Source organism: Mastigoproctus giganteus, chromosome 5 (assembly GCF_048544385.1).
Source record: "Mastigoproctus giganteus isolate SK-2022 chromosome 5, ASM4854438v1, whole genome shotgun sequence".
Lineage (NCBI taxonomy): Eukaryota > Metazoa > Arthropoda > Arachnida > Uropygi > Thelyphonidae > Mastigoproctus > Mastigoproctus giganteus.
In genome coordinates, this window is record NC_143579.1 from 186,677,983 (window position 1) to 186,701,527 (window position 23,545).

General features: G+C 37.4%; 1 protein-coding gene across 5 annotated transcripts in view; it reads right to left on the bottom strand.

The window, feature by feature from the left end:
- LOC150085931 (P2X purinoceptor 4-like) overlaps positions 1–23,545 on the bottom strand; it is a 151,036-nt gene that overhangs the window by 92,215 nt on the left and 35,276 nt on the right. For all 5 annotated transcript variants that reach the window (XR_016546946.1, XM_090373595.1, XM_090373596.1 and 2 more), the window contains exons 4-5: positions 13,423–13,501; positions 3,961–4,063 (exon numbers count right to left, since the gene is read on the bottom strand). Coding sequence is in view for 4 of the 5 variants with exons in the window: in XM_090373595.1 (XP_090229721.1) it covers positions 3,961–4,063; positions 13,423–13,501 (182 nt within the window). In the remaining variant the exon portion in view is untranslated. The remainder of the gene's footprint in view (positions 1–3,960; positions 4,064–13,422; positions 13,502–23,545) is intronic.

Consider the following 23,545-nt stretch of genomic DNA (forward strand, 5'->3'; position numbering starts at 1 on the left):
ACCTAGGCAACTAGTTGTGAAGGTATTCAAAATATGAGATATAATCAAACAATGCATGAATACTACCTGGGTAGTAGAAACGATGGAAATGCATAAACCCATGCATAAACAGCTTTATCGTTGGTGGATGGGCAGGTACCCCTGTTGCAATAGTGACAACCCAGTTATGAAGTATATAACTCCACAATATGAGAAATGCTTGATGGTGTGCCTGGTTTAATCTAAATATATTTCTTGACTAAATGTCAAAGAGTATGATTAGATTAAACCAGGCACACCATCAAGCATCTCTCATATTATGTTGATGTTATGTTGATGGGCATTCAAGGAAGGCTAATAAAATATTGCAGTTTCCTATGCCCATTGGGACAGCATTCTACTGCAGACCAGTATATAGACATGATTTGGCCTCAAAGAAGTACATACGAGCCAGGAATGAGTGTGCAGTATGTTCCATTAGTGCCACGATTCTCAACCGCGGGCCCCCCTAGCAGTTTTTGCTATCCTAAATGTAACTGCTAGTTCACAAAAGTATGTCATATACTGTAGTTTCCAAAAATTTACTTTGCAACTAATGTATCACACTTGACAAATGGTAGCCATATTTGCCTCCAGAGGTAGCTATTTGTAATTAGTGTTCTCTTCAAATACTCTTTTATTGCATCTCCAGCTGAGGGGAGAAACTGGGTATTTGCAGTAATTATTCACTGACAAGTCCTGCCTGTTTACAAAAATCTTAGAAATACAGATGTACAGTGGATATGAGTCCCAGAAAAGCTTTGCATTGTGAGTTTGTGCTGGAACAACACAGTGGTTTTTTCTCCATAACTATTTTTTATTTTGCACCATCCAATCATGGATGAATTTTTAGTAAGAGAAACAAAGAGAAAGTTAGATTCTATGGAGAGAACAGGAAATCCTGAGAAAAGATGCGAAAACGAGTTGAGAGCACCTCAATATCACAGACCAAGTGGCAAGTATAATCATGACCATTTACCAAGTCCATCATCAAGACTTGAATAGTAAGTCAATCGCTTATTTCAAAGAGAGCGAAAACATTCTTATCTGTGGTGATTGGAAAACCACTACAACAGGAGCAGATATTTTTGAAAAAATTGACAGCTTTTTTGTGCTCATGAAATTGACTGGAAGAAGTATATTGACATCTGTACTTTTTTTTTTTTTTTTTTAAACTTACATATATATATATATACATATATACAAACACTTTTCTTATACAATCATCTAGTTCAGCTAGGAAACTCCTGATTATAAACCTTCTCATACAAATCCATAAAAAGTAATAAAATGCTCAAAGACTCTATAGAAAAACATGTATACATGTAACTGTTCTGTGTAGCGTCAGCACCTGGAACAGATTTCAACTCCGTCAGTAATCACCATATTGTTTACAGAATGCTGTAGTTTGGGTGAATGTAAATTACATGTGGTTTGTATGTGCCACTTTAACCAGGCAGAAGAAAAGGGATACCCGTCCTTAACTTGAGGAGGTGGGCCTGCATTAACTTAATTACCAAGGCTAGCCAAGGTCCCATTTCAGGTGTTGTTATGAGAATCATGGCAGTAGCACACTTTTCCCATTAAAGTAGTCATCATCATGTACTCCACAGGGAAAATTTAGCTGTGAAAAACATTCCATGAAAACAGAAAGATATTTTAAGACACTAATAGAAATCGTTAGTTATGTGAAATCTAGTGGCTTAAATACAAAGGCTTTTCTGGGAGATTTGCAACAAAATGGGCAGTGACTACAACTGACTAATTTTTTACACCAAAGCACATCAGATGAGGTAAAGTGTTAATGAGATTCTCTGAATTAAGCTCTGAAATTGCAATGTTTCTTAGTGATCATAAAGCTGGAGCCACAAAAAAAAAAAAAAAAAAAAGAAAAAATATTCAAGATACACTGCAGAGATTCATTGACTTTATATCTAGTGATTATAATCCACAAGGGGCTACATACCCTGCCAATTCATTTGACAAACTGAATGCACTGAATCTATCACTTCAAGATAAAAACACAACTTTTCAAGGCTAACTATAAAATCTTTGCATTCAAAGATAAAATTATTTTTTGGAGAAAGACAGCTGAAGCAGGACAATATGATACTTTAAATACTTTTACTACATGTCCTGTTGAAAAAAATATCTCCGCAGCATCTTTTTTTTTAAATTTTTTTTGTTTGGTGTGAATTTTTTTTTATTAGTTGGTGCATCGGCTTCTGTGGCCATAATGCACCTTCCAAGGTTTTTGCAGTACTTTTGATCCAAGCCCGAGGTGGGATTCGAACCCGCGACCTTTGGGTTGCTAGTCCACAGCATCACATTTACAGAAAGTAATAACTGACCACCTCACACAGCTGTCAATGTCTTTTGAAAAATATTTTCCTGTCAATGCAGACATTGAAAATTACAGGTGCATAGCTAACTCTTTCTTGAAAAACTGAAACTCCTCTGTCCTATCCACAAAAGAAGAACTGATTGCTACTCTTGTGACACATCACTCCAAAAAAAGTTTTTTTTTTATTTTCCACTGTCTTCATTCTGGGCTCGTTTGTTGTACTCTTTCCCTAATACAGCAGCCAAAGCAGTTCTACCATTTGTGATGACATCAAATATTGTGACACAAAATCAAAAAAGGGAAACAGACTTGATGCTTCAGTAGATATTCGCTGTCAATTATCAGCTTTGACACTTAATTTCGGCAAAGTCACTGAAAATTTGTTGAAGCATGTCTATCCTTAGATTCACTGAGCAAGTCTATTTTTTAATTTGGAGTCTTAGTAATACTTATATTTTTTTTTAGTTTAAAATTCTTAGAGTAGCAATTATTTTTTGGTTCCACTGTAATACAGTACACTATGATACAATAATCTTGGGTGGGGGTACCTGACGACCTTGCCAAATTTCCAGTGGTACCTCATCCAAAAAGGTTGAGAACCACTGCATTAGTGGATCCAATGAAGGTTTCTTTCCACCTTCACTGGATTAGACTTGGCCTAATCTTTGTAGGGGCTCAAATCAGAGAGCTTCTGTAGGATTAACCCCAGGGGGCTCACATCTGGTGAGTATGGGCTTGGCATACCCAGAAGGTCCTGAGCTGGATATCACCATTCTTCTCTTTCTTGGTGATTCCCTTCTACTTCTCTCTCTCTCTCTCTCTCTCTCTCTCTCTCTCTCTCTCTCTCTCTCTCTCTCTCTCTCTCTTTCTCTCTCTCTCGGTAATTCAGAATTTTTTTTTTTTTTTTTTTTTTTTTTGCCTCGTGCAGCATACACCTCAGGCTTCCTTGCACCATATGGCTAATAATAATAATAATAATAATAATAATAATAATAATAATAAAAGCTTTTAAAGCATGGCAGGCTTTCAAATGGCTCATGCATATAAAGAAATGGGATGTTATATGTCACTGAATCAAACCATTTCTTTAAAATTACAAAAAATAAACTATTTTTTGTAATTTTAAAATGTTATGAGATATAATGAAATGTTGCTTTTTTTTCTTATATTTATGCTAAAGCAAAATTTATTGCATTGTTTTTTGGAAATGTTATTATCCTATTATAATTTATGTATTAATTTAATGGTAGGATAAACATTCTGACAAAAGCCTTTTTTTTGTTGTAAATTGTTAGAATATAGTTCTAGTTTTTTTTTAATTCCAAAATATATTTTGTTACATGTTCATTGATCATTACAAAATATATTAATAAAATAAACATCTAGTATTATATATATATTTTTTTGGTGGGGGGGGATGCACCAATAAGACTGCACAAAGGCACCTCATAAGTGGGGACAAGGCCGTCACATGCTCAATATATTTTACTGTTTCCATATTTCTGTCTGTACTTTTCTTCACCTTCTCTTTATGAATATATTCTGATAATCAAAATTAGTATTTATAATATAGTAATTTAATAAGACAAGAAACATACAGTGGTCCAAAATCTTTCAGTACCGGACACCATCCAAATATTTCACACACATAACGAGGATCGCCCAAAAAATCAGATGGAACACAATTTCCTGTCAACACTCCTAAAGAAATTTTAAAATGTATAAAACAGTGCACTAAATTTAATGAAAAATATGCATATATCTTTATCATTTTATAATATAACTGAATATTATAAGCTTTATAACTTTAATTGAATATTAAATTGCTTCATAAGCTTACTTCCTTGCATAATATGCCACTAATAATAATGCAGTGGATTCCAGTTATTTGGGCCACCAGTTAACCGGGGCAGCCGTTTATTTGGGGCAAATCTTAAAAAACAGAACCCAATCGAGAAAATAACCAGGGTTTACTTCGCTTAATTGGGACAACATGCCGTTTAATCGGGGCAGGAGACCACAGCACTGGAGATTACCATACAATTGTTTCTGATCATCCCTCGTGGTTCGGTCAGATTTCTGGAGGTCGCAACCATTAAAATTAGCAATCACCTGTTTATTGGGCTTTTCTGTAAGGTGCAATCTATCATAAATGGATAGTAAATTCGATCTTACTAAATTTGTGATAATACTGACAGCTGGAATTCTGTGGGTTATTACAGCGAAATGTGTTTATACTTCCATGGCATCTACAATCATATAAAAAAATTAATTTTCAGAATCTTCTCTTCATTCCTATTTTTAAAGATTCGTAACTTGTTACTCCGTTGTGTGTATCGTGTTACTTGCAATTTGTGTGTGCAGTGTTCTTTGTTATTGATTGCTTATCTTTTTACTGTTTTAAATTTTAACCCCTACCCACAAATGTCAGTGAATAGAAATGTCAACTAGTTAGTATGTACATATTACAGAACATATTAATTATTCGGATTATCGCGTATATTCTTCGATTTTCACATATCATTTAATTTTTTAATTGGTAAGGTAATAAAGAGTAAATTTGTGCTTAATATATCTTTACTTTTATAGCCTGTGGATGATATTCCTCCTATTTTCGCTAATTAGAATCGCTGTTTAATAGAATTAAAATTCAATTCACAAACGTGATCACAATTACTGGCGCTTACTACGTATCATGTAGTGAATGGTACTTTACTATGGTGAGTCCACTGTAACGTGATTTTATTATACTGTGAATCAATTGTAAAGCGGGGGTCCATTGTATTTTTAGCTATTTATGTGAAACTTCGGATAATTGGGGCAACCGCTTAATTGGTCCAAAATGCACTAGTCCCGATGTGTCCCAAATAACCGGAATCAACGGTAATAATAAATAAAATACATCGCCAAGGAGCCCGGAGTGTCCAATGACACATGTCGACGATGCCACCTGGCCTCAGAAATGATCCAACACATCACCGTGGGATTCAAGGCGATCGTCCAGACTGAGTATACTCAGACACAACCAGGTAGCCAGGATAATACATCAGAAGATAGCAAGGAAATACCAGCTGATCAAAGAAAGTGTACCGTACTACAAGTACGAACCCCAGGCAGTACTAGAAACCCCAACCCACAAGCTGTACTGGGACCACGCCATAATAACAGATAAGACAATCCTGCACAACAGACCAGACATAACCCTTGTGGATAAAAAGATAAAAGCTACCTATCTGATTGACATAGAAGAACCCAACACTGACAACCTGCAGAGAACCCATGGGGGGAAAAAATTAGGAAGTACACGAACCTAAGACGGGAGATCAAAGAGATGCGGCATAAACAACGAACATCCCGATCATTGTGTCAACCACTGGTATGGTGCCAAAGACCCTACATAACAGCCTAGCAGCAATAGGTCTCCAAGCGAACACTTACAAGGAACTCCAGAAAGTCGCAATCCTGAACACCTGTAGGATAGTCAGAGAGTTCCTCGACCAACAGTAACACCAGACATAACATCAACTACCCCGTGTACTTGGTAGCAATACCCGTTGTGAGGTTGAACCCCCAATCAGGGAGAAAGAATATAATAATAAGAATAAAATTTTAATTATCCAATACCATGTCAGCCAACTTTCATATGTGAAAAATCAAGACCTTTGCATAGCACAGTTTTCTCCAATAAAAATAAGGACTTTTTTTCTAAATCCACACTTTGGTTTTGACACTAACTTTCATTGAAAATTTTCAATTATAGGCATTCCCATTGAAGAAAATTGCATACCTGCCAACTTTGAAAGTTTAAAAATTGGTAATTTTTTAATCCAGACTTCTGGAATTGGAAAACTACTTTTCTGACATATGCAATTATTATACCAATTTTCCATTGCTAGTGAATTAACTCTAGCAACATTATAACAAGTTGGTGAAAATAATATTTCTTTTTGTCATTTTAGTGCATTAATAAAAAATGCTGTAAAAGCAGTGAATTGAATGAACAAAAAACACTGGAGATGGGATTAAAAAGATGGTTTAAAACACATTAAAGAAGTTAAACTTCCACAGAGTGTAACTTTAATCAGATAATTATTTAACACATTAATAAAGAAAATTAAATTACACTAAAATACAAAATCATGTTTCCCGCCCCTCTCTCTCTAGAGAAAGAGAGATGCGATTTTTTGAGTTAGCGCCACTCTTGTTAAATATGATAACTACTGCAGACTGCAACAAATAATGCTGAACAGATGCTAGCCGTTACCTGCACACAAGCATAAAAAGTCAAACTACCTAATGAAAAATTAATAGTATCCTGCAAATGGCAAAGGCACAACTAAAACAGAAGGAAACACTCACCCACTGAACCACTGATTTTAATGATTTAGGGCAAATCCTGTATTTATTAAACATAACTCACATAATAATTAAAAGTTAAATTGAAAATGTAAAAAAATCTATTAAATATTTCTTATCCTATGGATATGCTGCTGAAAATGTCTTTTTATATACTGTACAATATTGTGAGTCACATTGGTCTAAGCTCTTTTACATCTCTTAACTCTTGCATTTTAATGCTAGCCACAGTTGTATGCTCACACAGAGTCGCATGCAGCTAACCATACTGAAACAGCTTATTCTGATCTATGTGAAGACCAATGCAAATGAATTTTTGCTGCTGACATTTGCTGATTGTCTTCGCAAAAGCAAACTGTACAAAAAATTGTTTTCCATTAAAACAAAAGGCAAATCATAGCCATCCTTTGTATCCAGTATTATATACTCCATTTCTCACTATTAAGATCAAACAGTAAACAACTGATTTGATTGGTTGTCATTAACCAAACCTCACCAATAAACTTCTGAAAGTATAACACTGGTCTGCATATATATTTTGATATTTTCAAAATTCATGGAGTTTCTGGGTGTATTTTTAGTGATAACCCTAAAAATCCAAACCACTTTTACCTATCAAGTACAGCTTTTTTTTTACATAAAAAAAGAAGTTTTCTCATATACATATTCATGTATACACAATATACATAGGCGCCTCCGTAGCCAGGTGGGAAGGAGCAGCAGTGCGTAGCACACGCTTCTTGATTAGACCGGGGTTTGAGCCCGTCACCACCAAATACGGAGGATGTGGAAAGGTCAGGGAATGACCACTGCATATCCCGGAGCAATATGGCCTTAGTTGCTAATGCTCCTAAAAACCAAATAACTAACTAACAATATACATACTGCTACCTTTGTGACTAAGAGGTATAGATGAGCCTAGATGTGTTTAGACATGTCAAGACTTACAAGTCAGATTGCTTTATAAACCCACATGGTGTTTCTTCTCCATTCACAGGGCTGAGAAATGGCAACAGAAGTTTAACATTGACAAATGCAAGGTACTGCATATGGGTAGCAGTAATCCCAAAGTAATGTGTCAACTGTGTGATACTAAGTACAGGAAAATGAAAAGGACCTGGGGGTAATTGTGCCTCCAGATATGAAGTTTTCTGAACAGAGCAGGCAGGCTGCCAGGACAGCTCATGGGAGTTTATCAATGATATACAGTAATTTTGCTAGTGGGGATAACAAGATGATTATCCCATTGTAAAAAGCAATGGTCACGCTATATCTTGAGTAATGCATACAGGTCTGGAGGTTTCATTTTAGGAAGGATGTAAAGCTATTGGAATGGGTACAGAGAAGGGAAACGAGACTTACCAAGAAGGCTTCAGTTCTGCAAACTTCATAGTCTTGAGACTAGGCACCTTCGAGCAATCTGATTGAGGCGTTTAAGGTTTTGAACAGATTGGGAAAGCTCAATGCTGATGGAATTCTTCCTCTTGTTCAGACTACACACATGAGGAGGTATAAATTCAAATGAAGGAAATACGGTTGCAGAATAGATGTGCAGAAGTTTGCCTCTAGCCAGCGAGTGGTTGAGTGCTGTAACAAACTTCCATCTTTTATGGAAGTTGATAGCTTAAATAATTCAAGGAAGAACTAGACAAACTATTGGAGGGAACAGATAGATGAAATGGGAAGTGTCGTTTTTTTTGGCTGATGTTGTATAAGCTTAATTTCTTGCATCATTTGCCACTTCTAATATCAATACACTCAGTTGTTTACTGGTGCAGTCATTCTCACTAGTATCTGTTTCTAATGTGATTTTCATATTCTGTATCTTTGACAATACCAATTCATGACTGCCTAAACAATTCAAATACATATTGTTACATTTGCAGTAACTATGTAGTGGGGAAACAAAGGCAAGATGCAACATCATTTTTAAGAAATGTGTATGCTGCATATTTTGGAATTAAATTAGGTGACTAAGATAACAGTTGCTCTCCCCCCCAAATACAGTGTGTCTTATGTGGAGAGCTTGTGATTGTGGAAGTGAAGTATAAAGAAAGCCATAACATTCCTGTGGTGCGAATGAGAGAACTTCAGGATCATATTAGCGACTGCTACTTTTTTTTTGTGAATGTACACAAAGAACAAGCAAAGCATTGTGCACTTCAACAACGTAACTTCAGTTGTAAGAGACGTTGTTGAAGTTAGTTAGTTATTTGATTTTTTAGGAACATTAGCAACTAAGGCCATATTGCTCCAGGATATGCGGTGGTCATTTCCTGACCTTTCCGCATCCTCTGTATTTGGTGGTGACGGGCTCGAACCCCCGGTCTAATCAAGAAGCGTGTGCTATGCACTGCTGCTCCTTCCCACCTGGCTATGGAGGCGGCCCGTTTTGAAGTGCATAATGCAACGTCACTTCGGTTGTAAGACCAGTACCCTGTGGACCTGAATATCAGTACCACTTCTACACCAGTTGTTTCATCACAAATGCCATCAGGGTCCAAATCTTACATCTATGATCTAGCGCAGTGGTTTTCGACCTTTTTTTTTAATAATGGCACCCTTAAGTAATTTATTTTATTTTCTGCCTCTTAGATCTGATTCTCTCTCTGCATATATATATATATCTAATATTATAAAAATATGTTATGATAGTTATATGATATATAAATACAAAAATTAACTGTAATGTAATATTGTATGTAACATAACTTTTATTTTTATAATTTTTTGTATATTATTTATTTTGGAATTGTAAACAGAATGATCAGTTGACATATGTAAATACTATCACTGTGCTTTATGGAACACAATAATAAGGATGTACCATTTGTAATGGAATAAATATATAAATTTTAAATAATATATATATGTTTAAGTAACTTAAACCCAATTACAAGGCACCCTGGAATGTTGTTGTGGCCCCTCAGTTGAAAACCACTGATCTAGAGAATGATATAAACTATGATGACAAAGAAATTCTCAACTCTGAGCCACAGCTGTTTACCCAAAGTGAACTCCATGATCTTGTGAGAGATTTAAATCTGACCAAAGAGTCTGCAGAGCTTTTAGGGTCAAGACTGAAATCCAAGAATCTGCTAGCCCAGGAATAGTCTTTTCATGGTATAGACCTCATGAAAAAGAATTAGTTTCCCACTTCTGAAAAAGACTTTATGATATATTGCAACAGCATTCCTGCAGTAATGAACTTTGGAATTTTCTACCAATCTACAGAGTGAATGCTATTTATTGACTCATTAAAGTATGCATCCATTCCTGTAGCCCATTCAGCACACTCAAAAGAAAACTATGAAAATGTTAAGCTTGTGGAAAAAATTCAGTACGAGAATCATGGTAAACTAGGGTGTGAAGATTATAAAGTATTTGGCCAACAACTTGATTACACAAAAATGCATTACTTTCTGTATGAGTGCGGTAGCCAAGCAAGGAGCGAACAACAGAAAAAGAAATTATGGACAACAAAACAGTCACTGATTCCAGGTTCAAAGAACATTAAAACCAAGCCATTAGTAGATAAAAAAAAAAAACCTGTTACCACCTCTGCATATATGAGGAGCATTTGAAAAGTTTATGGCCTAATTATGAAAGGGTATAGAATAGTGTTCAAAATTTCATTTTTTAATGTATAACACTTCAAATAATAACCCACCAAGTTTTATGCAGTTATTGAAACTTCAATAAGGTCTTTTTTAATTACAGATCCAGAAGTCAATGAAGTTGTGTGAATGATTAAAGATAGACAAAAATCAGTCACTGTACAGTCATCCAATATTTGGATGTTAGATTTTATCGGCGCATTAGCAACTAAGACTATAATGCGTCCAATATTTGGGAAAAGGGACTAATGTCAAAGGCAATTCATGAGGATATGGTTGTAACACTGAGGAAGGATGCCTCTTCTACATCCATGGTTAAGAAGTGGGCAACAGAATTTAAACGAGGAGAGGGGGGAGGCTGAAAAAAGATAACCAATGCTGGGGAAGAACTGCAATGTCCATCATTCCAGATGTTGTTGACAGTTTGGTACATTGCCAGCACCTTGGGCATCTCACCTGAATGTGTGTGCCACATAATAACAGAGGTTCTCGCTATGAAAAAGGTGTCAGCATGATGGGTTCCAAAGTTGTTGATGACAGATCAAAAGCACACAAGAGTTGTCAAGTCAAGTGAACATTTGCATAATTTTCAAGTAGATCCAGTAAATCCCCTTGCATGGTTTTTGGCCACAAATGAGACGTGGGTCCATCACTTTCAGTCAGAGACAAAGGAGCAGTCCAAACAGTGGAAACACAGCTCTTCTTTTCCTCTAAAGAAAGCTAAATTGATTTCTTCTGCTGGCAAGATAATGGCATTGGTTTTTTGGATAATGATGGAGTGTTGATAGTTGGCTTACCTTCAGAAATGCTAGACAGTCAGAGGGGCATGTTATGCAGATCTTCTGAGGCATTTGCGTGAACACATCAAAAACAACTATCAAGGGAAACTCAGCAAAGGAGTCTTGTTCTACTGAGACAACATGCCTGCTCACAAGTCTGTCACTGCCATGGCTGCACTGCATGAGTGCAACTTTGAAATACTGGACCCCCCCCCATATTCACAAGATCTAACACAAGACTTTCACCTAATTCGTCAGTATATGCATTCCTGGAAGCCCAAGAGAACTTTCTTCGCAGTTAGAATCAACGTATTTCAGCACTAGTAGCAAAAAAGTGTATCAACACCAAAGAAGGTTATGTTGAAAATTGATATTTTACCCAACTCCTCAAATTAACCCTTCATACTCAGGCCACAAACTTTTCAAATGCCCCTCATGAAGTTAGGTTTAATCAAACAGTTCATCCAAGCCCTGAATAAAGAAGGACATTGTTTCTAATATGTTTGCACTAAATTTCCATTGTTTACATATAAAAAAATCAGAGGAGAAATTTTTTTGTTGGACCTCAAATCTGCAAGCTGCTGCAAGACTCTGAATTTGAAGATTCCACAAACCAAATTGAAAGAGACACTTGGAATGGCTTTAAAAACACACTATATATAATTTTTTAGGAACCAATAAACCTTAGATTATGAGACGAGTGTGAACAGCATGCTAGTGATGTTCAAAAAAGACTAGGCTGCAATGCACTTCTTGCATTAGCATTATAGAGGCATATGATGCAAGAAAGCAAGCTTACACAACATCAGCCAAAAAAAAAAAAAAAAAAACCTTCCCATTTCACCCAGCCATTCACTCCAAAAGTCTGTCCAGTTCTTCCATGAATTTATTTAAGCTCTCAACTTCCACAATGATTACAACTGGAAGTTTGTTCCAGCAATCAACAACTTGACCCACTGGCTAAAGGCAAATTTCCACACATCTATTCTACAATTGTCTTTCCTCAATTTGAATTTATGCCCCCTCAGGTTCATAATCTGAGCAAGAGGAAGAATCTCATCAGCACGAGCTTGCTCAAACCATTCAAGGCCTTATACATCTCAATCAGATCACCTCACAGGTGCCTAGTCTCCAGATGCTGCAATTTACAGAACTTAGGCCTTTCTTGGTAAGGGCAACCCTTTGTTCCCCCTCACCAATCTCGCTGCCCTTCTCTGTACTTGTTCCAGCAGCTCTACATCCTTCCTAAAATGATATTGATATTTTACCCAACTCCTCAAATTAACCCTTCATACTCAGGCCATGTTTGTTATTTGTTTGTTATTTGGTTTTTAGGAGCATTAGCAACTAAGGCCATATTGCTCCGGGATATGCGGTGGTCATTCCCTGACCTTTCCGCATCCTCCATATTTGGTGGTGACGGGCTCGAACCCCGGTCTAAGTACTCAGGCCACAAACTTTTCAAATGCCCCTCATGAAGTTAGGTTTAATCAAACAGTTTATTCAAGCCCTGAATAAAGAAGGACATTATTTCTAATATGTTTGCACTAAATTTGCATTGTTTACATATGAAAAAATTAGAGGAGAAATTTTTAAATATGCCAAAAACCTGACCATTGCCTTATACAAATGGGTAATCACCTCCTTATCTCTGCTAGCAAAATTCCTGTAAATCACTGACAAGACCCCAAGAGCTGCTCTGGCAGCCTGTCTGCACTGCTCAGAAAACATCTGCATTCTCATCTCAACTATTTCCCAAAAAATTTAGGTAGTTTAAATAAAGAGTAGGGGGAGAAGATTCGCAATGTTTTATTTTCCTTACAAATTTCTTCCATCTTTAAAAGATTCATCACTACTATTACCTGTTTACCATTCATTACAAAACTAATTATGCACTGTTCTTTACTCATAAATACACATCATAATGCCAACCAATGACTACACAGTAGCTTGTTTTCTGTCACGCCCACCACCAATCATTTCATTGTTTGCCATGCCTACCTGTAAATCAATATGTCGTTCTCGACTTCTGCTCCACACCGATAACACCTATCGTCTTGTTTACTGAGCGAGCAGTATCAGGAAACTAATTTTCTGGATAAGTTAGCCGGCGTTTCCAGTGGTTCTCATGTTGGCTTTCTTCACCTTAGCCGAGATTTCTTATGAGATCAGGTTTACAGAACATAAGATTTATAATAATAATTAACTGAATGTGTATGATTATTTTGTTGCCAACTTCTATAATAATAAAATGAAAAGAAAAAAAAAATACATAATGCAAGCAAAGAAAAAAGAATTTCCAGCCTACCATTCCCTTTATAAAGTATAACTCCTTTTTTACAATGGCTTTTTTTAAGATTACATATTGCATCTTTCACTCTGGGATTCTGAAACCAAAGCACATTATTAATTCAAGAATAACAGTAAACTCAGATAAAAGTTATTAAACATTATTTTTATGATGTTTTTAAATATTCATTATTAATATTATAATTGCTTTATGATTATTTTAAATACTTATGTATTTTGTATTATTAACAAACATATATAAGTATAATAAATTATAAAATTGTTTTACTTATGGATATATCATGAACATACACGAAATTTTCCAAGTTCTTATTTTAACTCATCAGTTGTCATCCATGTTTTGTTATTTTAGAGGTCACATGAGGAAGTGGGGAGGGTCTGATAGAGTGGAACTTAGAGTGGGTTTTTGGGTTTTTATTTTTATCAATAATACAGGTAACACTCGTATAACACAGTAGTTAGGTCCCTATAAAATCTCGTGTATTGAGAAACCATGGTATAGGGGACTAAGAACCTGTACAAAAGCGTGGGATATGTTTCAAAAGCTAACAAAAATACACCATTTTTTTTTATAACTATCAGAAACTTAATTTTTATTAAAAATAGTAATAACTGAACAAACATCTTACAAACTGTGGCACATATGTGTCAGATAATGTACATTCATTTAATTTTCTTCCTCTTCATCGCTGCTAAGCACAATTAAACAAGAACGCTTTCTCTGTTGCAAATTATCTTCACCTTCTGAACTTTCTTCTGCAGCATCTAGATTTCATGTATCTTCTGTTCTCTTTAAAAAATCAGTAATCTGGATTTGTTTGCTTTTTCTTGATAAATTTTTGGAAATTTCACAGTATGTAGCTAAGCACGTCTGAAGTTCCCTTTTGAAATTTGTGTTCCTTTCAGTGGAATGATTTGCATTCAAAAAATAAGTCTAATTGCTCGGCTAAGTTTATGCCTTCCCGTATGCTTTTTAGTGTAAAATTTGGAACTTCAGAATTTATCTTCACTATCATTTGGATTGATTTACCTCCGATGCCATTTCCACCAAATCAGTTTTGCCAGCCTCTTTTTCTACTAGTAATTCTTGAACGTCTTCAGTAGTCACATAATCAAAACCTTCTCTTCCTACTGACTTAGCAAGTTCTACTATCATACTGATTCCATTTACTGCAGGTTTGACCATATTTCCTGAATGAACTAACTCTAGTCATACATTTTTCCAACATGCATTTGATGTTGATGGTTTTACTTCTTTGAACAATAAAGCTATGATTCCAATACAGTCCACAACTGAAAAATGCTTCCATGCCTCCATCACTTCAATAAATTCAGAATAATTTTTTTCCAAAATCCATTGTAACGATTTTCTGTTTTTATTTACACCTTTCATTGCATGAGGATTAGAGGATCTATAAACTAGCATAGGTGTTATCATGTAATCTCCCAATGTGTTACTGCACATAAGTAACATTACACGATATTTTGATGCCTTAAAACCTGGTGCAGTTTTCTCTTTTTTTGAAATAAACATTCTATTGGGCATTTTTTGCCCACCAAAGTCTTGTCCCATCGGCATTGAAAACTAGATGTGGTGTGTATCCATGCCCTTCAATAATTTTTTGAAATTCCTCTGCATATGTCTTGGCAGCTTCATTATCAGCCAATGCACTTTCCCCTTGAATTCTTATGTTATGTAATGAGAAACAGTTTCTAATGACCTTCTGGGTAGCACAGTTGGTAGGATTGCAGTCCTCCCCACACTGGTTGGAAAAGGCCTGAGTTCGAGTCCCATCGATGATATGAGGAATTTTTATGGGTCTTTTTCACAATGTAGCTGATTTAGTTGGTCACAGGCAAGGGTAGCATGGTTTTTTCTCCTGGAAACTCAGGTTTTTTGTCCAGCAAACAGGAAATCAATCTCAGAACACATGCAATTTACAGACAATATACATGAAGCAAAATGGCCTTAGTCGCCGATGTTCCTAAAACCCAATAACAACAATAGCGGTTTTTAATTCGCTCAAGCCAACCTGTACTGGCAACAACCTCCGGATTAACAGACGATTCTCCATTTTCTTTTAAATGGTTATAAATTTGTAGTGCCTTTTGTTTAATTACATTGCCGTCTAATGGGATCCTTTTTTTACTGCTATCGTCAATCCAAATACTGACTGTTTTTTTCATTTTATAAATTATTGGTGCTCGGGGACAAGCTGTCATATTTGCCAAAATGAAAGATCCTGCAGCAACAGCAGTTTTAATTTTCTGTTCATTTTTCTTTATGGTCTGGATTGTTGCTTCATTTAAATTTAAACTTTTTTGAACGTTGATACCTTTCCCCCCTTTTTTAAGATGATCCAAATTTTGGATCATACCCGGAAAAATTTATAAATGATCAAATAAAAACCAAACTAACCTTGTAAAAAGCTTAAAAATCACAAACTGCACACTTCAAAGTTTCAATTTTTTATGGTCTTAAACAAGCACAAGTTCAATAGCTAAGAACCTAACATGGAGATTTCCCAATTTTTTTTTTTTTTTTTTTTGCATGACTATCGAGTCAACAGAGGGGATTCACAAAAAATAATGGAAATGTTGAAAAATTACATCCAACATAATAGCAGGGTTTTCATTGCACAAAAGCTCAAAAAATACTGTATTATGTGAGGTTTGCTGCATGTAATCGTGTTAGAGTGTAACAGTGTTATATAAGTACTGTGTTGTGCAAGGATTGCCGCAATTTATCAATTGTGGTAGAGTGAAACCATGTTGTAGAAGTACCGTTTTACATGGGGGTTACCTGTACTATAAACACTGTAAATCTAAAAAATATCACACTCAAAATGATATTAGCTATGCTTAAAATAAAAATATTCCTTACCTAAAATTTCGTAACCTAAATTTTCATAAGTGATAGTTGGGAAGTGAAGAACATCTCCAGTTGTAAGATTCGTAATTATTCTTAGCAGCATTGTATAGTTAGCAGCATTTGATAACAGAAGACAAAAAAAAAAAAAAGACAAAACTTTATTTTCACTTTAATGGAATAGTCCATAGTTCTTAGACTTTGCTCAGTACCCTTCACAGAAGTATATCTATTGGTTCAGCAACCTAAATCCAACTTCTATGGTTTCAGGGGGCACTTGCCAAAGATATGTCATTGTTATTCATTTTATGGAGCATCAGCATCTTAGGCAGTAATGAGTCAGTCCGTTATGTTTATAAAAAATGCACATTTATGGGCTGATTTACATTTTGTGCAGGCTGAAGAACCCAGATTAACTTGGAGGAGATCCTACTCCCTCCTCCTGAGATCGGCTAACTATAGTCCTGAGAAAGTCTTTAAAGAATTCTGCAAGTGTCCAATAACAATGTAAGCAGTGGTCTTGAAAAGGGAAATCAGGTGTGATTAGACTGTGTCTATTTTTTGTACAGTGATTACTACAAAGACAACTTTGTTTCTCATTTTGATTGGGGAAAATATTTATAACTCATCTCATTTCCTATTGACATATAAAGTGGGTTCGAGCCTGTCACCACCAAATATGGAGGATGCGGAAAGGTCAGGGAATGACCACTGCATATCCCGGAGCAATATGGCCTTAGTTGCTAATGCTCCTAAAAACCAAATAACAAACAACAACAACATATAAAGTGTACATCTACACTCGTGTTCAAATAAAGTGCATCACCTAGGAATTTCACATTTCTAACCCTTTTTTTGCGATGGTAAAAAATGTCAAGTGCAGCCATTATCAACCCACTGCAGGATGGAAGCCTCCTCAACAATTCATGCTGAGGGAAATGGACCATAATCTGCCACACTGGTCCAGTGCGGATTGGCAGATCGGCCGTATTCAGCAGTCAGGGACTTGAACCCCGGTCTACTCAAAGAGCGTGTGCTACTGCACTCCCACTTCTGACCACTCGGCTATGGAGGCATATGTTACATTAATGACTAGCATCACAAATAGAAATATAAACAAAAGATATTTATTAATAGTTAAGGCAAAGCTAAGTAATATTTGACAGGTGCTCTCAAAATATTCCAAAATAAGCATTTGCAACCTTTATACAACAGTTTTGGTAAACACAACAATTATAACTGAAATGTCATCAGAAGTCCCCAGTTTTCTTCAGTTTATATTTTAAATGGAAAACAAAATGAAAAGTTCACCATGTGCAAACTAATATTTAGTTGCACCACCTGTGGCCCTGATGACAGCAGCACACTGTCGAGGCATTGACAAGATCAATTTCTGAAGATAACCAACTGATAGTTCGTGGTTCCAAACACAAATTATGGCTTCACGAAGGGTCTTTGGTTTCTTTCTGGCAAGTGCGGATTCCACACGATGCCAAAAGTTCTTTATAGGATTCAGGTCCTGGCTGTTTTTTTGGCCAGCTAAGAGTTGTAATGGACAGTTCTTCCAACCATTTTTTTACCTGTAACAAATGTAAACATATTACTGTTGAACCTCTAATGCAGACAGAAATGAAGCTAAAGTAACTACAGAAGTGCCTACTTACACTTTTCACCTGATGACAAGGAGCAGAGTTGCCCTGAAAGATACAGTTACTTGGCAGGTTGAAATGGTCTCTAATGGTTGACATCAATTTGCCTTCCAATATAGCCAGGTATCCATTGGCATTTGTGGAACCATTTATAAACTGCAGGTGACCTACTCCACGATATGAAATGCAACCCCATATCATTTGGTTGGTAGGGAATTTCACTGCAGACACCATACAGTCTGGATGGTATTCTTCGCCTTGTCTACGGCGAATCGTTTGTCTCCCATCAGAGCCATGTAGGTTGAATTTCTTCTCATCTGAGAAAATAACTGGACTTCCACTGCTTGAGGGTCCATTTGACATGCTCCTTACGCCAAATTAATCGGGCCTTTTTTAATTTTTTTGTGGAGGATGGGCTTCTTCTTAGGATGACGGGCTACAAGTCCATTTTTGAAGAGACATCTTCTGACTGTTACTACACTTGCTGCCACTCCTGTATGTTCTTCCCATTCTCTTTTCAGCTCAGACGAAGAAGCTTTACGGTTTTTAAGGCATAAGCGCTTCAAAACACTGTCCTGTTTCAGCATAGAGACTCGTTTGTATCCAGTTCCTTTTTTCCTATCAGCAGAACCAGTATTCTTGAGTTTGGAAAGAAATCTACTCGCTGTGGACTGACTACAAGACACGCTATAAGCAATATGACGGGAAGCACTTCCTTCCTCACGTAAAGCAACAATAGCACTCTTTCTTCGTGGCATCAACTTCAACTGCAGATAATTCGCCATTCATGTCAAGATGGTGAATTATCTGCAACTCTTGCAGAGCATGCTTATATAGCTGAAAGTAACAGCTGATGCAATATTACATCATCACCTATGCATGTCAATCTTATCTGATGCCTTTTTTTTTTTTTCCCTTTGGTAGTTATTGGCGCATCGGCTTCTGTGGCCATAATGCACCTCCCAAGGTTTTTGCAGTATTTTGATCCAAGCCCGAGGCAGGATTCAAACCAGCGACCTTTGGGTTGCCAGGCAGGCGCTTTACCCACCTGGCTAGCCCAGTCGGCCTTATCTGATGCAATCTGTAAGAAATATTGCCATATACTTATGTTATTAGCATTAGTTGAGGCATATGATGCAAGAAAGCAAGCTTCAGCCAAATGCTGCTTTCTTGCATATGAAAGCCAAATGCTGCTTTCTTGCATATGATGCAAGAAAGCAGCATCAGCCAAAAAAAAAAAAAAAAAAAAAAAACCCTTCCCTATTCACCCATCCGGTCACTCCAAATGTTTTTCTAGTTCAGCCTTAAAAAATCTATATGCTCCTGCAAGGTCCCATTCCTCAACGTTGTTATCATATTCATTCCCCTACTAAAGGATAGAAATCCTTTAGAAGTGAAATGATAATGAAAAGAACCTAGGGTAATTGTCAGTCAGATATGATATTCTCTGAGCAATGTAGACATGTTGCCAGCCCAACTCATGGGGTTTTGTCAATGACACACAGAAACTTTACTAGCAGAGATAAGGAAGTGATTATCCCTTTGTACAAGGCCATGGTTAGGCTGCACCTTGAGTACTGTATATCAGTCTGGAGGCCTCACTTTAGGAAGGGATGTTTTTTTCAATGATATTCTCAACAGAGTCACTCTTTGTGAAGTAGTTGATTATTAGATAATGCAATACCATCCCAAACAATAACATTAAGAAGAACATCTACTTTTGCTGCAAATTGTTCCCTCCTTCTATAGTATGCATTATTTAGAATCTCAAGAGAGAATGAAAAGCTTGCCATATCAGGGACATTTTATATTCTCCCTTCAGGATATAAATATATGCCTTGATCCAGTTGCTACATAAAAATATTCATCAAAATGTTCTTTTCTGAATCCATTCTTCAGCCTACTCTCAAACTCTATATAACCAAGACTGAAAAATTTTGACTACAAACCAAGCACTTCTAGCAACCTCAATCACATAGCAGTAATTTAACTAGTTTAAAACCTCTCAGCCTGGGGAATTTCTCAGTCACACAGATGCAGTTTTGTACTCACATCTACTTTGCAGATGTAGATGTGAGTACATCTACATCTACTTTGCAGCATAACAGAATTATAATTAATTCTTTCTTTATTTAATTTTCCACCATTCCAAGATTCTCTTTGAACATAAAGTGTTTTGTTTGGGAATAAATTCTGATTAATAGGGCCATATCAAGCTTTATATTATTATATTTAGCCATATGGTGCAAGAAGGGGCTCACATCTGGTGAGTATGGGCTTGGCACACACAGGGTCCTGACCTTGATATCATCATTCTTCTCTTTCTTGGTGATTCTTTTCTACTTCTGACCTCTCTCTCTCTCTCTCTCTCTCTCTCTCTCTCTCTCTCTCTCTCTCTCTCTCTCTCTCTCTCTCTCTCTCTCTCAGGGTAACTCGGGAATATTTTTTGGCTGGTGCAGCATAAGCTTCAGGCTTCCTTCCACCATATGGATAATAATAATAATCTTGTAGTGTACCATACTACAAGTACGGACCCCAGTCAGTATTAGAGATGTAAACCCACAAGCTGTACTGGGATCACGTCATAATAATGGATAAAACCATCCCGCACAACAGACCGGACATAACCCATGTGGACAAGATGGAAAAGGCTACCTACTATGTAGTGAAAATAATGAATTGCAAAGATCTAATGAAGTTATAATTGTTACTCCTTCATGTGGACCAAGTGGTGTTCAGAATGTCGTTGGAAAATCTACTAAAACTGAACACATAGTGGTGTTGAACACTAGCAATGGCCAGAAAACTCATGAGGAAAAAATTAGGAAGTACACGAACCTGAGACATGAGATCAAGGAGATGTGGCGTATGCAAGAAGTATCAACCATCGGTATGGTACCAAAGACTCTACATAGCAGCCTAGCAGCAATAGGTCTCCCAGAGAACGCCTACAAGGAACTCCAGAAAGTCGCAATCCGGAACACCTGTAGGATAGTCAGAGATTTCTTCGACTGACAGTAACACCAGACATTACAACCACCCTGTGTACTTGATAGCAGTACCCATCACAGAGTGGAACCCCCCAATCAGGGAGAAATAATATAAGAGCATCAATAATAATAATAAAGGGGCATGATAGCCCAGTGTTAAGACACTTGACTTCCAGCCTGATGGACCCAGGTTCGAATCCCGCATTGGTGGAAGCGAACGCGGCTCTATTATGCTGGGAGACCAATATAATAATAATATTAAATGAGAAAAGCATCACAAAAGTTACCCCATTGGACTTGCCTTCTCCAAGGTCGTAGTGATGGCTGAGGCCTGTAGTGGCACCATCTGGTGTCTCTTGCTAGAATTAAATAAATAAATAAACCACTGCACATAAGCCAAAGCTAAACAAGTCCACCTCCATAGATGGATGATGTCGCAGAAAAATATGATTCATTCTGCATCGAGTGTGCACAGGATAAAGTCACTATTCAGGCCTTAGGCAGAGGGGTTGGCTCAAAAAGTTGGAGACAGTCTCTGGAGCAAGTGGCGCTGTCCCCCGTAAGGCCACCACAAGAGAAGGGGAAGACCATCCAGCTCCACCAACTGGAAGTGTTTCCTGTGCAACTGTGCTAGTGACCAGCCAGGAAGGAAGAAAATTCCAACACATGAAAGGGAGCATTAAATGAATACATACATCATGCGAGCATACTATGAAATAACTAGGCTAGAGACCGATACGACAATGTACAGATCGCGACTACATACCAAGTGGTTGGACCGATACTCAGATATTCAGGTCACTGAACAGCGATTAGCAAACCAAAGAAGGACCATCGTCAAGAAGCACCTAACAGCTCCTGCCATCTTGGAAAAAATCAAGCAGGATGTCAGCGATCTGCTACAAAGCTCAAAGAATATGGTTAATATGGAACCAGAGGAGGAACAGCAAGAAGAAATACAACCCAGAGTAGCTGAAGTAGAAAGAGATCATGTCATGCTATCCAGAATAGAAGACAAGCGGAAGAAGGCCCTAACAGAATTCGAAGGAATGGACCCCACAAGAACCCACGTGATATCTAAGCAGAGGCCAAATAAAATCCTGTGGAGAATAACAGACCATCTCAATTGGCAAATAATGCCACATTACCTTGACAACAATGGTGCAATGCTGGAGGCTATCCACACAGCCATATACTGTGCTGCCACAGCAGCCACTAGAATTAATGGAAAAGAAATGAGAGACCAGCAGCAGAAGAACCAAAAACAGAAGGAACCGCCAGCTTGGGAAAGAAGACTTCAGCAGAAGACAGAAGAATTAAGAGCCAAGATAGGTCATTGACCCAGGACCAACAGGGTAATAGAAGTAAGAAATTGATTGGAAAGGTGAAGAGCATCCTTAAGAGAGACAGTGTCCACAGCAAACATGAGACCAGAAATCTCAGAATAGGAGAATACTTGGACATACAGTGAAGCAAAACTTCCTCGCACTCAGCAAGAGACTACACCAATACAAAGAGAGCTCCCAAAGGAAAATAAACAACCGAATCTTTGATGAGGACCAAAGAGCCTTCTACAGGAAATTGGGTGAACATGAGAAAGCAGGAAACGGACCACCCGAGAAGAAGACGATCGAAGAGTTCTGGGGAACTATCTGGAGCAGTGAAGTAAGACATAACAGCAGAGCACCCTGGATAGAAGTAGAACAGAAGAAAATGAAGGATATACAAGAGATGAGGGAGTGAGAGATTCGAGAAGAAGAAGTAGAACAGTCGATCAGGAACACCAACAACTGGCGAACCCCGAGAATTGATAACATCCACAACTACTGGTACAAGAAGCTCACCTGCACACACAAGTACCTAAGCAGAGCAGTTCACTCAAATGATAAGGCACCCGGAGACAATCCCAAAGTTTCTCACTGAAGGAGTCACATATCTGAAGCCTAAAGATGAAGATACAAGAAACTCGGCAAAATAAAGGCCAATCACATATCTCCCAACGATGTACAAGATCCTGACCAGCTGCATAACTAAGAAGATATCAGACCACTTAGAGGGTCAGAACATAATGGCTGAACAGCAGAAAGGATGCAAGTGGCTGAGCAAAGGATGCAAGGAGCAATTAACCATAGATGCCACAGTTACCGAGCAAGCCTTCAAGAAGCACCGCAACCTATACATCGATTACCGCAACGTCTTTGACTCCGTACCTCATAGGTGGCTAATAGAGACCTTGAAGATCTACAAGGTCAATCCAATAGTGACAAACTTCCTAGGAGCAACAATGGCAAAATGGAGTACCACCATTAAGGTCGAGAACGTCACAACCACGTCAATCCCCATTAGAAGAGGAATTTTTCAGGGAGATGCTCTGAGCCCACTGTGGTTCTGTCTAGCACTCAACCCATTATCCACCATGCTTAATGGCAGCAAGTTTGGATATAACCTCAATAAAGGAAGAAAGAACCTGTACACTCTCACCCACCTGATGTACATAGATGACATTAAGCTCAACGTGGCAACCGAGAAGCAACTCCATCAACTGCTCCGGATAACTGAAGAATTCAGCAAGGACATTACGATGGAATTTGGTCTAGACAAATGCAAGACCCA